Source organism: Nerophis lumbriciformis, linkage group LG10, assembly GCF_033978685.3.
Source record: "Nerophis lumbriciformis linkage group LG10, RoL_Nlum_v2.1, whole genome shotgun sequence".
Taxonomy (NCBI): domain Eukaryota; kingdom Metazoa; phylum Chordata; class Actinopteri; order Syngnathiformes; family Syngnathidae; genus Nerophis; species Nerophis lumbriciformis.
Genome location: NC_084557.2, coordinates 27,238,631 through 27,254,544, shown reverse-complemented (window position 1 = coordinate 27,254,544; position 15,914 = coordinate 27,238,631). Strand labels below are relative to the sequence as shown.

Genomic DNA, 15,914 nt, shown 5'->3' with positions numbered 1-15,914 from the left:
TATGCGATTCTATAAAATGGACAACACAAGAGAGATCGATGCACTTAAAGGATGGAGAACGTTTCTGCCAGAATACAAACTTTGTGTCAATAGATATGATCCCAGTTGCAATGGTATTAAAAAAACAGATTTAAAAAGCTGCCAGAAATAATAAACCCCTTATATGAGCTTCCTAGTCACAACTACTTTGCTCAAGAAGCACTGTCACAACAAATGTGTACACAATCTGAAAGAGTGTTTAGCTTCAGTGGCAAGATTGTGAGCCTCCTAAAGTTGGCATCTTGGTGTTCTTTGCTTAAATGTTTAAGGCGAACAAGGTCCTTCTAAAAAGTTGAGCTAAAAAAAAAAACTTTTGTTAAAGATAAATCATTTTCAAATGGTAAATGGGTCGTACTTGTATAGCGCTTTTCTACCTTTTTAAGGAACTCAAAGCGCTTTGACACTATTTTCCACATTCACCCATTCACACACACAGACATTCACACACTGATGGCGGGAGCTGCCATGCACAGCGCTAACCGGGCCCATCAGGAGCAAGGGTGAAGTGTCTTGCTCAAGGACACAACGGACGTGACTAGGATGGTAGAAGGTGGGGATTGAACCAGCAACCCTCAGATTGCTGGCACGGCCACTCTCCCAACTTCGCCACGCCGTCCCCATTTTCAAGTTGTGTGAAGTGAAGTGAATTATATTTAAAGTGCGCTTTTTCTCTAGTGACTCAAAGTGCTTTACATAGTGAAACCCAATATCTAAGTTACATTTAAACCAGTGTGGGTGGCACTGGGAGCAGGTGGGTAAAGTGTCTTGCCCAAGGACACAACGGCAGTGACTAGGATGGCGGAAGCGGGGATCGAACCTGGAACCCTCAAGTTGCTGACACGGCCACTCTACCAACCGAGCTATACAGCCCGGTTGCTGGTGTTTAAAATGTCCTCTTTAACCAGGGGCTTTCTCTTATATTTTGTTATTTTGGGTTTTTGCTATTACCTGAGGATTTGAGCATTGCTAAAGGTTTATTTTACAGATTGAAGATTATACTTAACTATTCTTGTATTATTTTCAAGGCTTTTAAATATCTTTATGTGCATCCTACCTTTGCATGAAACATTACAATTTCCAGAAAATTACTCATGTTAAGTATTTGATTCAATAAAACAACTTAAGACGATCTTATTGTATATCCATGTTCAGCCAAAATACATCGGGATACAGTATGATTTTTTGTCCATATCCCCAAGCCCTAGTTGGGAACCCCTGATTTGCAACAGCATTTTAAAGGAAAAACTGCACTTTAAAAAAAACGGCCATTATCCACAATCCCTACGTGAAACAAGAACATTCCGTTTTTCACTAACAGTAAAGGTCATGGGAATTCACCTATTGTGCCTATAAAGCACATGGGACATGGGAGGAGTTCGGGGGAGCCATGGAAAACGACTTCCGGACGGCTTCGAAGCGATTCTGGACCACCATCCACCGCCTCAGGAAGGGGAAGCAGTGCACTACCAACACCGTGTATGGTGCGGATGGTGTTCTGCTGACCTCGACTGCGGAAGTTGTGGATCGGTGGAGGGAATACTTCGAAGACCTCCTCAATCCCACCAACACGTCTTCCTATGAGGAAGCAGTGCCTGAGGAATCTGTGGTGGGCTCTCCTATTTCTGGGGCTGAGGTTGCTGAGGTAGTTAAAAAGCTCCTCGGTGGCAAGGCCCCGGGGGTGGATGAGATCCGCCCGGAGTTCCTTAAGGCTCTGGATGCTGTAGGGCTGTCTTGGTTGACAAGACTCTGCAGCATCGCGTGGACATCGGGGGCAGTACCTCTGGATTGGCAGACCGGGGTGGTGGTTCCTCTCTTTAAAAAGGGGAACCGGAGGGTGTGTTCTAACTATCGTGGGATCACACTCCTCAGCCTTCCCGGTAAGGTCTATTCAGGTGTACTGGAGAGGAGGCTACGCCGGATAGTCGAACCTCGGATTCAGGAGGAACAGTGTGGTTTTCGTCCTGGTCGTGGAACTGTGGACCAGCTCTATACTCTCGGCAGGGTCCTTGAGGGTGCATGGGAGTTTGCCCAACCAGTCTACATGTGCTTTGTGGACTTGGAGAAGGCATTCGACCGTGTCCCTCGGGAAGTCCTGTGGGGAGTGCTCAGAGAGTATGGGGTTTCGGACTGTCTGATTGTGGCGGTCCGCTCCCTGTATGATCAGTGTCAGAGCTTGGTTCGCATTGCCAGCAGTAAGTCGGACACGTTTCCGGTGAGGGTTGGACTCCGCCAAGGCTGCCCTTTGTCACCGATTCTGTTCATAACTTTTATGGACAGAATTTCTAGGCGCAGTCAAGGCGTTGAGGGGATCCGGTTTGGTGGCTGCAGGATTAGGTCTCTGCTTTTTGCAGATGATTTGGTCCTGATGGCTTCATCTGGCCAGGATCTTCAGCTCTCACTGGATCGGTTCGCAGCTGAGTGTGAAGCGACTGGGATGAGAATCAGCACCTCCAAGTCCGAGTCCATGGTTCTCGCCCGGAAAAGGGTGGAGTGCCATCTCCGGGTTGGGGAGGAGATCTTGCCCCAAGTGGAGGAGTTCAAGTACCTCGGAGTCTTGTTCACGAGTGAGGGAAGAGTGGATCGTGAGATCGACAGGCGGATCGGTGCGGCGTCTTCAGTAATGCGGACGCTGTATCGATCCGTTGTGGTGAAGAAGGAGCTGAGCCGGAAGGCAAAGCTCTCAATTTACCGGTCGATCTACGCTCCCATCCTCACCTATGGTCATGAGCTTTGGGTTATGACCGAAAGGACAAGATCACGGGTACAAGCGGCCGAAATGAGTTTCCTCCGCCGGGTGGCGGGGCTCTCCCTTAGAGATAGGGTGAGAAGCTCTGTCATCCGGGGGGAGCTCAAAGTAAAGCCGCTGCTCCTCCGCATCGAGAGGAGCCAGATGAGGTGGTTCGGGCATCTGGTCAGGATGCCACCCGAGCGCCTCCCTAAGGAGGTGTTTAGGGCATGTCCGACCGGTAGGAGGCCACGAGGAAGACCCAGGACACGTTGGGAAGACTATGTCTCCCGGCTGGCCTGGGAACGCCTCGGGATCCCCCGGGAGGAGCTGGACGAAGTGGCTGGGGAGAGGGAAGTCTGGGCTTCCCTGCTTAGGCTGCTGCCCCCGCGACCCGACCTCGGATAAGCGGAAGAAGATGGATGGATGGATGGATGCCTATAAAGCCTCTAACAATGTTTTATATACATGGTGTAACCATGTATAAACAGGCACTATCATGATAACAAGTAATATTTACAGCATTTTGGTCATTTTAAACGTTACTGTAGCCTCTTTCTTGGAGGCTTTGATTTTACAGCGCACAAAGCAACTAACGCTACTTTCGGCGTCAACAACAACAACAACATAAAAAGCGCATTTTGTCTTTGCCACCACTAATCATTGCAGACTTTGTGAAAGCCAACGATAACTACTTTGGGACAAATGCTGATCCAAAACCTTATATTTTTGAGAAAACATGTACAGAGAATGAGCTTACCTGTTTTAGAAAATGAGTGGGCAAGAAGAGAGGGTGAAATGTGGGAGCAGACAGGTGCTGCATAACTTGGTGTAAATGTGGAGATGCCAAGATATGCCGATAGAAATCAAGTGCTTCTGCTGCACTGATTGGCACACACCATTGTAATTAATTGAAAAGGCTTTGTTTAGACACTGTTCCAAAAGAAGTAAAAATTATTCGAGCAAACCAGTATCCACTGCTTGAGTTGGTCCAGATTTTTAGTTGGTAGCATATATATCTTTAAAGTTGACTAACTTTTAGGCTTATGTCCACAAACTTCTACTATACACGTGCGACACATGATTTATAACCAAGCGTTAACTGTTTTATCAAGTCATATGTTTCAGTAGCTACAGTTCCAGTAGCTAACTTACCTCTGGCCAGTGGCCTAAGGCGCTGTGAGCTAGGCGTTGTGTCACTACGCCCGAAAAGTAGTTCCTCTGTGTTAGTTCTTACAATAACAATGACACTGTAGCTTGGTTAATATTCAGATCACAGCATATAACTGGAGCGTTGCTGGCAATTTTTTGAAGGGGCAGGATAGATAAATCCTCATTACCAGCATTGTTAGTGAAAAACTGTCAGAACAAGGCGCGTATCTAGAATGCATAGAAAAGGGAAGGACATGTGTTCTTGTCTCACATACGGATTGGCAAAATTACCCCCAAAAGTGCAGTTTTCCTTTCAAAGAGATCTCAAAATTGGAGTTTGGCAGAACAACTTCCTGTCAAAATGTGTGCATTGGGCGGCATGGCGTAGCGGGTAGAGCGTCCGTGCTAGGGTTGCAGGTTCGCTCCCCGCCTCTTACTATCCAAATCGCTGCCGTTGTGTTCTTGGGCAGGACACTTCACCCGTGCCCCCAGTGGGGCAAGGGTGAAGTGTCCAATTTGTGTAAATTGGCCCACACACTAGGGCCAATTTAGTGTTGCCAATCAACCTATCCCCAGGTGCATGTTTTTGGAGGTGGGAAGAAGCCGGAGTACCCGGAGGGAACCCACGCAGTCATGGGGAGAACATGCAAACTCCACACAGAAAGATCCCGAGCCGGGATTGAGCTCAGGACCTTCGTATTGTGAGGCACATGCACTAACCCCTGTATCACCGTGCTGCCCACGAGGTAACTCATGTGTGAATAATATAAAATGATCACATTATTCATGTGTATACACAGCATAATCATGCAATTTATTTTGACTGTACTTGCTCCTTTACCTTAACCCAGTGCTTCTCAATTATTTTCTGTTAGCCCGCCACCCCTCGGAAGAAGAAAACATTTCTTCTGCGGTACTAAGTGGAAAAAGGCACCTCTGGTTTAGACTAAGCACCTTACAGTAATTCAACCAAAAATGTATTTTAAAAATAAACAAATAAAGACAAAACATTTATTTACCTTGCTGAAACTTTACCCAAGGCATATATGAAATATCATTGTGGTTGTGTGTTTGGTTTTAAGAATAAACTTGAAGTATCCTTGGGATAAATAGTAACACAAATATGTACAAAATATACTTTTTCTGGATTTAAGCATTTAAATTGTGATATTTCATGCTAAAGTCTAATTTTAAGATAATTTCACCAGTGTTTAAAGTAGTTTAAATAAATCTTTATAAATTGTATTTATTAAAAAGGCAATCAAATCAATGTTTATGATAGGCATGTATTTTATAGTTCATTTTATAGGGGATTTATACATGTTATTTCCAAATGGTGGAATAGCCTTATAACAATATATTTTACAACGTTGTAAAGTCTGTTTGTTTAGTTGTTATAAATGATGGAGCTAGTTAATGGGCAAGTAAAAATCCTGATGACTATCAGGAATGACTCAGTGCCAGAAGATCCATCAAATACACCTGCAGTATTTCAAACCCCCCCATTAGTACACTGAACACAGCTGCATCACAGCATCTCACATATTTTAAGCATTGCTATGAAGAAGGCCAAGTAACACTCATATAGATGTTTTTTTTGGGGTTTTTTTCAATCCAGGATACCGTGTGGAAGTATCACAGCATGGACTTCACTCTCCATTTGAAGGAGAACAATCCCCCCTTACTTTGAATTGAATTGTTCTTTTCAGAGACTGTGCTGATATGATTTAAATAAATGAGCTTGAAGTAAGTTGCTGGTACAATGTGGTACCAGGCTTACACCTGTGCTGGGGGTAAACACATGCATATTTTGTACAGATTATCACTATTTGAGGAAATTGTATTGCATGGGAATTATTCAGAAGAGAAATTGAAAATGTTGAGATAAATAAATCTAAACGTGACAGTAATTTTTCAAAAACTTGTCTAAATGCTACCATGTGTTTGGAAACAGATGAGAGTAATTCTCTCAAATTGCACACTGTTCAGAGAAGAGATAAATACCAGCACTAACCTCTGGCTGAACTTTGAACTATAAATCAGCATGTTTTCAGTCTTGGACATCAAAACCAAACTGTCATACCACACTCAGTACCACTTAGTTTCCAGTGTAGCCCATCACCCTTATTCATGTCTAAAACTTCATAGCACAGTGTCAGTTTTAGTCACACATAAACTGCTGAAATGCTTTTTACTGTCATATTTCTGATGACAGGGATTTATTGGATGGTACGCTCTAATGATGCTCTAGCTACATTCAATAGATACCCTGTATCTTCAAGTTTAAGGTGTATGTCTTCAAGCAAACAATGACACCTTGAAATATAGCTGTACTTAAAAAGCATTTCCCACATCGCTAACAAAACCTGATCAAAAGACACCGCATTGTTAACAAGTGGTTTACTTGAAAAACCAAGGCCCAGGAAACGCTGGCTGTTAACTTATCAAACATCTGACAGCTTGATGTTCGTCAGGTTCTGATTACCAGTACGACCAAGAAATCCATCCATCTGTTGGGAAAACAAACTGACTGTTTGATTTCTTGCTTTGTTGAACATTACAAAGCCGTTTTAGCAATACAATGCATGTGGGGACAATCACAATGGGAAATTAACCATTGAAAATGTGTTTTATCTTTTCAGGACACTGACTGTAACAGTGTGTTACACATTTCACAGGATGGCGGCATTCATTAGGAATTTAAATACAGAAGACCCTAAGTCCGTGCATTAGTTCATTTATAGTTGAAATGCAGAGCCCTAAACAATATCAGATGTTACCTCATGCAGTGCTTACGTGGACTAAGAAGAAAAAAAACTTACTTGTAAAGCCATGTCAAAGCCACAAAATAAAATGTTAAATATCACAAACAACTCAGTTTGATGTAGTTCAGTTCTACATTGCTGCAAACTAGAAACCACAATAATAAACACTATGATGGATTAATACCTCTCACGCTGTGTCAATCAAATCTGATTATCATCTTTGTAAATACATTCCTTGAAGCTGTATGTGGATGTGTGGCACATGTGCTAAGCATTAATACCTCAATAGATTTTGCTGCAAGTCGGAATTTGTTATTCTTTTAAAGTTTGATATAAATTGACTGGATTGAACTGAACTTTTGTATTTGATCAACTTCACAATCAATGTTGGGAACATTTATTTATCCATCCGTCCATTTTCTACCGCTTGTCCCTTTCGGGGTAGCGGGGGGTCGCTGGAGCCTATCTCAGCTGCATTCGGGCGGAAGGCGGGGTACACCCTGGACAAGTCGCCACCTCATCGCAGGGCCAATAGACAAAAAAAAGTAATTTGTTATGGTTACTTTCAAAAAAAGTCATTGAATTAGTACTGTTACCAGGGAAAATAGTTACTTTTTTGGAAAACCCTTCAAATATCTGGTGTCTAGCTTTGAGATGTTTCATGACATTAAGAGTTATTAACAATAGACAAATACAAAACTATGCTATGGGACATAATGTGCACTTCACATGTACGTCCTTGCCTTTTACATCAATAACAAGTTGTGCATGCACTGACTGTTATAGGCGCAAAGTTCAAAAGCCAGCATCTGTGATGGTATGGGGGTGTATTAGTGCCCAATGCATTGGTAACTTAAACATCTGTGAAGGCACTATTAATGCTGAAAGGTACATACAGGTTTAGGAGCAACATATGTTGCCATCCAAGCAACGTCTTTTTCATGGACGCCCCTGCTTATTTCAGCAAGACAATGCCAAGCCACATTCTGCATGTGTTACAACAGCAGGGCTTCGTAGTAAAAGAATGCAGGTAGTACACTGACCTGCCTGTAGTCCAGACTTGTCTCCCATGGAAAATGTTTGGCGCATTATGAAGCGTAAAATATGACAACGGAGACCCCAGACTGTTGAACAACTTAAGCTGTACATTAAACAAGAGTGGGAAAGAATTCCACCTGAAAAGCTTCAACAATTGGTCTCCTCTAGGGATGTCCGATAATGGCTTTTTGCCGATATCCGATATTCCGATATTGTCCAACTCTTTAATTACCGATACCGATATCAACCGATACCGATATCAACCGATATAAGCAGTCGTGGAATTAACATATTATTATGCCTAATTTGGACAACCAGGTATGGTGAAGATAAGGTACTTTTTAAAAAAATTAAAAGAATAAGATAAATAAATTATAAACATTTTCTTGAATAAAAAAGAAAGTAAAACAATATAAAAACAGTTACATAGAAACTAGTAATTAATGAAAATTAGTAAAATTAACTGTTAAAGGTTAGAACTATTAGTGGACCAGCAGCACGCACAATCATGTGTGCTTACGGACTGTATCCCTTGCAGACTGCATTGAAATATATTGATATATAATGTAGGAACCAGAATATTAATAACAGAAAGAAACAACCCTTTTGTGTGAATGAGTGTAAATGGGGGAGGGAGTTTTTTTGGGTTTGTGCACTAATTGTAAGTGTATCTTGTGTTTTTTATGTTGATTTAATAAAAAAACAAACAAACAAAAAAAACAATACCGATAATAAAAAAAACGATACCGATAATTTCCGATATTACATTTATCGGCCGATAATATCAGCAGGCCGATATTATCGGACATCTCTAGTTTCCTCAGTTACTGAGTGTTGTTAAAAGGAAAGGCGTTGTAACACAGTGGTAAAAATGCCCCTGTGCCAACTTTTTTGCAATGTGTTGCTGCCATTAAATTTGACTTTGACACATAGGACCTAAGCTGACTAAGCAAGCCATGTCAGATAACAGCTGTTAGATATCACTGTATAATAACATGCCACATAGCATTGTCAATAAAACGGTAACGTCATTGTAACGTTTGAATCCGTTATTAATTAAATTACCAGTAAGTGAAAAACAATAACGTCGTTAGTAAAGTATAAGCGGCTAATTGCAGAAACTACCTCGCACCACAATGTGTCTGGACAATCAAAAATAGTTGCCCCTTGATGTCTTTCCACTTTGTTAGCAGGTCAACATTGGTAGAGATCTGTGCTCCAATAAATGTTATTCTGGTTCAGTAATTCTCAAACTGTGATACTTGTACCAATAGTGGTATATGGGCTTCATTTAGTGGTACACCAAAGAATCACTTGATTAAAGTACAGTGTTTTATGTTCCCATATTCAAACATAGTTAATGTTCAAACTGTGAGTAAGATTACAGTGGCCAAAAATATTAAATATACCTGTTACACTACTGTATTTGTTGGTCATTATGGTGGTACTTGGAGAGGCAACGTTTGTCTTGGTGAAAACATTTTGAGATCCACTGTTCTACTTTATGCTGTAGTTTTTGTAGACAGAATGAAGATTGAATTGTGACTGATTTAGATGAGTTTACTCAGGTAGTTGGAATGTTACCCAGTGTTAGTGTGTTAGTGTTACTAAGCAACTGTTTACACTTGGTACAAAAGCCTGCAGGAGTTGGTGTCTGGTGCATTACTTTTTTACCTGTACTGCAGTTGTGTGATCTGTGACTGGGGCAAGTTGGACATATTGTACTTGGATATCAGGGGGAAGGGAGGTGCCTTCAATCGCTGTCGCCCCCGCTTCAGCTGATGCCACTGCTATGAGCTGAGCTCCCCGAAGTACCTACGGAAATTGGAAGAAAGGGGGAGGGAAATGGGGAAAGAAAAGTTAACAATTGTCTCTAGCGTTTTTAATTTGCCTATAACGTTATCATGAGCCATCTAGGATTAAAAAAGCTCTGCTTCTTTCTACTCCTTTTCGGACAAGTTGTAATGAGAAAATGGAAATGTATGATGTACCATACCATGCCATAGCATACCATACCAACTTTCTTTATAAAACCCTTTAAAAACAACCACAGTTGTATCAGATTTTAACAGTTTGTATTGTCAAAGTAAACTTTCAACAACAACAACATCGGACTACAATGGCAGACTCACCAATGGGAAGAACGTCACAAATGGGACAGATTCTTTATAGCTCATTTGGAGGAACTATGAAAGAGGGCAAGATTGTTTCATAAAAATCACCGCCATACCTCCATGGTTTGATTTCACATGTTCGGGACTTATGCAGATCCCAAATACACAAAAAAAAGGTACCAGTAGGTAAGATGTGTTTTTGTATAATAGGTTCCCTTTAAGAAGGCAGCTCGCTGTCAATATTACCGATGTTGATTTAATTTTTACAACAGTCCATTTTATGAATGGCCTAATCAGGCAAGTTCTTGATCAGTGTCACAGGTGAGCTGGCGCCTATCCCAACTGACTTTGGACGAGAGGCAGAGTACATCCTGGATTGGTCAATCACAAACAACCCTTTATACATTCACACTCACACCTATGGGCACTTTAGGGTCCCCAATTAGTTTAGCATGCATATTTTTGGACTGTTGGACAGAACCAGAGTACCTGAAGTAAACCCCCGCAAGCATGTGGAGAACATGCAAACTCCAAGAGGTCTGTGCCAAGATACAAACCCAGACCCACCTGGCTGTGAGGCAGATGTGCTAACCACAAGCGCTGCCAAGATTATTCCTATTTTCAATTCATTCTATTATGCAAGCTCTTGCTTTTAAACAGTAATATGTCTAGTGCAGTTAATACCTCCAATACAGGTTTTATTAAGCTTTGTTTATGTGATCATTCAGTAAAGTTATGGGAGGTCTTCTTTAATGTCGCTTTCCAGCTGCACTCATTGCTGAGGTTGGCTGGGACTTTTCCAATAGGCATTACAAACTGCAGAAAAACCAAACCTCAGCTCCACCGTCTACCCAGTCAGCTCTTGTTCTTTGAAGTTCTGAAAGATCTGGCTTGGTTAAGCCCCCCGATAACCACCAGCGTGCTATGTCTTTCGGCACGATCACTAGTTTCACCACAATTTCTGCTGAATCGTCACCACCATGCAGCAAGTCCAGGCGGCCCGATGGAAGTTATTAGTGTGGAAGTCTGGCTGACTAACCCAATCAAAAACACAGGGTTGAGGCTGACAGAGCCGCACTCTGAATATAAAAGAAAACTGTTAAATCTAAGTGAAATTAATCATGTTTGATTGTCCATAAATGATTGCTGATCAAAAGAAAGCTCATCTTAAAAAGTTGGTCAAGGAGAGCAGTAATCTGAGGACTCTATAAAGTAATTTACATGTACAAAATGCAACTGTTTCAGTTCTTTTTTTCTTGCTTAACTGATGCAGTCATCTTTGCGCAGATTTCCTAAAATAAAAAATATCTTCTGCCAAAAGCTTTATGTCGCTTTTCTTCATGTTAGTTTCCACAAAACAAACTCTACTGTTTAAATACTGGACATAAGCAATCAAACTGCAGTTTAACGGATGCTAATGTTGGCACTAGTAGATTGTAGAACACTTGTTATACTAAATTCTTGACTTCCATCTGAGAGCCATTTGCATTCTCAGCTGTGTGAAGATGTACACGGTGGTTCAGAAAAACAGCTCAAGTTGGAACACTATTTGAGATCTTCGCAGTGAGGACACAGGAACTTCTCTTTTGCACATCCTGTCCCATGACTCAGTGTGTCTGAACACGTGGTCTATGATAATCAGGTATAGTCACACTTGGCTTCGGTGCATGTGCTGAAAAGAAAACAAATCTAAACCGAGGAAATGATCATACACGGTGGAAGCTCGAAATTAAAAATGCCTCTGAGGTCATTCATTTCAGACTTCAAAAAAATGTCATGAAAATCCATATATGGTGCAGACGTCCACAAGTTTTGATGAGGTCTCTCATCACTTAATGTACAGTACAGGTAAAAGTAAGAGCTGAATGTAGGAGTTAAAAAAGTTAAGGTATTCTTGCATAACGATGTAACAGATATTTTTCATCATGTGAAAAATCTAATGATTAGGTAGACTAAACAACAATAGTGACTGAGAATGTACACAAATGCAACAAACTGGGTAATGGAAGTGTGGGATAGCTCTTGGATTAGTTCCATGACTGGAATAACAAAGCAAGATTGTTTGGATTCTGCATCTATTGTTATCTAAATGAGAGATGAGATGCATGTCTTAAAATGCAGCCTAGCAAAAATAACTTGGCTAAACAATTTTTTTTTTCAGACACAACTACTACAACTATCATCAGGTCTTAAGTACATTTGTTACTGCTAGGGATGTAACGGTATTATAAATACTGCGGTATTTCAGTTTCAACGTCATTTCAATAACACTGTGACGTGACGGTATTAAATGAAAACTTGGTGAGTGTAGTTTTCTTCTGGTGTTTTAGGTAAATAAACTACATCTCCCAAAATACTCTGCGCAGCACGGGATAGGCAATATGGGGACATTGAACGCCGTAAGCAGGAAGTGAAGGGTGTTCGTACTCATCGTAGATCAAATGAATTGTTTTTTGGACATTACATTTGTCCATAACTGGGTGATACATGTTGCTAACAAACAGACAAACAATCCAAAGCCAAAACATAACCTCTTTGGCGGAGGTAAGGAAGTCTGTGTTCTGCAAAGCGAAGCACGCCAGCGAAGCACGCCACTTTTGTTTCAAGTGTTTCCAAGGCGGCCAGCTGGTCTCGTCACACCCCATAGCGGGAAATCACCAAAGAAAAATGTTTAACGTGGGAAATAAGAGTAAACTAAAAAGCTACTTAATACATCCTCAATCCATCAATCTATTATTCAACTGCTTGTCCATCGATGTCGCGGGGGAGGGGGGCGCTTGAGCCTATACAAGCTGCACTCTGGTGGAAGGTAGGGCTGGACAAGTTGCCAGCTCAAACCGTCACACAGAAAAGATATTTGAAGCCAGCGAAGCCAACATCAGTTTGTGAGGTGTTTACATTTTTAAAAGTTATGTTAGTTTACTTTTCTGAAAAACATTTTCCAGACTGATATGAAAAATTACCACTGTAGAGAACAGTTTCCCGTAATGTAAAAAACTGTACATCATTGTTTTACACTTGTTTTTGGATGTTTACTTTGTTACTTTAAAGACATCAACTTTAAGTTATTCTTTTCAATATTTGCTTGAAACAGTAGATGTTCCTGCACAATTATTTGCACATAGAAATACTTCTTGATAGTAAGAAATATGATTAGAACATTTTAGCATTATGTTTGTGTTCAATTACAGTAAGCAATTTTATCCAAAACATTCGTGCCACTTCATTTTACACACTATGGTATTTTTACCAAGCTTTTTTGGGACATATACTGCAATAATATCGTTCTGTGGCCTTAATACCATGATAATATCTACCATGAGATTTCAAACCGTTACATCCCTAGTTGATGCTGACCTCCAAGCCGAGAGACTCAAATAACTTAAGGTGTATGTAAGCCCTCAGTGTTGTCAGCCTGAGTGCAAACAGGCAGTGTGAAAGAGGTGGTTAGCACAATAGACTGCTGATAAAAAAACCCAGAAAAACTATTAGGAGTTGTTTTAATCGTCAGTTGGCTTTGTTGGCTGCTGGCCTTAAGGAACAAATAAGTAGCTGATGCTAATATGGTTTCACTAACAATGAATAATACATACAACATTTATTAAGCAAACAAAAAACTAATTTTGAAAACAAAAGGAAATGGTGAAACCTTTTTTCAAACTAGCTCTTTTTCAGCTTTATCAAAAGATATATTTGCAATAAAATGCTTTATACTAGTTTATATGTACATTCCTGCTAGCAAGTCAAGTGATGCATCAGTTCAACAAATACTGTTTTGGCATTGAACTATGTTCATGGTGCTGACTGGCATCCAAGCCCACAGAAGTTTTCAGTTAAAGCAAGCTGTGCATCAGATGATACTATGAGTCAACAACTTGGTGTCTGTAAGTGTTTTTGTCTGACTTTGTTTTGTGGTGTTAGCTGCAATCAGAGCAGAAAGGAATCCCCCATTCCGCAGGACCCTACAGCTAGACATACAATATACATGACACTATTCTGTGTTTGAAGGAAAGGGACACACTAATGTGTTCCTTTAATTCCCAAAGGAAAGCTTCCTCATCTAAAAAGAAAAAAGGCAAAACAAGGAAATGGGGAAAAAAAGCAACATTTGGACTTTGGAGTGGCTGGAACTTTCTTTCAGCTTCACAGCTGTCAACATCTGTATTTGCCAGCTCTGGACAGATGTCCCGGCAGTAACACTATCTCCGGTTAGATAGGTGGGGCGGGGCGGCTTTTGGACTTTGTTTTGGCTGTTACTCTGCTGTAAAAATGCCCAAACATAGAGAAGAGATGGGTGCTTGTTTAGTGCCGACCTGAAAAATGAACCTAAAAATGTCTTATCGCACTCATTGGCCCTTTAGTCACGTATGCATTTATTTTTAGAGTTTGGAAATACACTTCTAGACAAAAGCAGAAACATCATAATTACTGCTAAGAAAATTAGGAATGCTATACAATGTATGTCGTAGCCTGACGGTGACCTTGTACCCTGAACCACAGCTTCCCATCTCCTCCCATACCAAATCTTAACACATGCATTTAATTACCGTAGCCCCCCCCCCCCCCCCACCATTATTCCCACTATGAAGCTAGAAGTTATATCAAGACATGGCTCAGAGAGGCTGTATGACGAACCCAGCATGAACTAAATCCTGACCCTGATCCAAAACCTAAAAATCAAAAGGGGACTGATGACAAAAATAACAGCTGTAATTAAGCCAGGCCCCCCCAACACCAAAAGGACGGAAATTCCACTCAGGCGTTCTCTCTATCCGCTTGTGCAACTCCAAACTTGGCCCATCTACCTAATAAAGCCATTTTTTAATTTCAGAAAGGGAAAGATTTATCATCGTTTATCACTCCGCGTCAGCTACAATACTTTTAATTGTATTTTGTCATACAGTCTCTTATAATAATTAAGGCTTTCCAGTCTTTTTCCTCAGTTAGTCAGCAGTGATGTTGCTAGGTATGCGCCCTTTGTCCCTGACGCATTCAAATCTGAAAAAAAGCAGTAAATGTACTTATCATGCGTTTCATAGAAGCACCTAATTTCTCCCATGAAAAAAAATACATTGTGAACTACAAATCATGTTTAAAAATTCAAGTAACGAGTAGGAGTGCAACAATTTGTTGATGTTGAAAAATTGTCCAAAAAACTGGTTGCAGATTAATTAATTTGTCAAAAATAGTAGATGCCGTCATGTTTTTTTCAGAAAGAAACGAAAAAACAAGCGCCAGCATGACCGGTAACTACCGAGCAACAGGGAGAGAAAATGTAAAAAGTAAACACATCATAGACACGAATAACTTGCTCAATTTGCAAAGCAGACCTTGCTTTTCATGGCAGTGCGTCTGATTTAAAACGTTTAAAGCGCATTTAAAACGGAGGCATGTCAGACATCTGGAAAATGAGGCCTCCGTCACTCCTTGATAAGATAGTTAGCTTGTGAGCTAACTAAAAATAGAAACAAAGTTGTGTGCAAATGTCTTAAACTATCATTTTAGACAAAGCTCGCCAGCTGAACTAAATTGTCTAAATACTGTGTCTGTTTGTAGCTTTCTAAACACATTCATTAATTCATTCACAAATATCTCTTTTTTGAGGAAGTTATAGCTTTAGTGTTGTTTTGTTGTTATTGCTGTTTTATTTATTCTTTGTTATCAATACAATACTATTGTTATTTTCAGCACTTGCTTTTGAGTAATTTAGTAATAATTTGTGTTGTTAATTTTCCCATGCCTAAAATATCTCAAAATTAATTTAAAAGCCAATGGTTAAATTAGAGCCATTTCATAATCCAATTAATCTAATCTTTAAAATAAATAGTCGATGACTACTCTACTATGAAATCAGTTATTAGTAGCAGCCCTGGTAACAAGCAAAAGAAACCTTGTTGTCAACAGACCAGACAATTTAATCTGGGAATCTGCTCAGCAGACATCATCGCCTGGCAACAGTTTCGCGACATGCTAGTTTAGCCACTACCAAAACAACTAGCTCGTCAGCAGGATTTAATTTTAACAATTAAAGATACAGTACATCTGGAAAGTATTGACGGCGCTTCACTTTTTCCACATTTT

At 40.5% G+C, this 15,914-nt stretch overlaps 1 protein-coding gene across 5 annotated transcripts in view; it reads right to left on the bottom strand.

Annotated features, from left to right (window-relative positions):
• banp (BTG3 associated nuclear protein) overlaps positions 1-15,914 on the bottom strand; it is a 65,092-nt gene that overhangs the window by 4,709 nt on the left and 44,469 nt on the right. For all 5 annotated transcript variants that reach the window (XM_061969938.2, XM_061969937.2, XM_061969936.2 and 2 more), the window contains one exon: positions 9,394-9,534. In XM_061969938.2, coding sequence (XP_061825922.1) covers positions 9,394-9,534 — 141 coding nt within the window. The remainder of the gene's footprint in view (positions 1-9,393; positions 9,535-15,914) is intronic.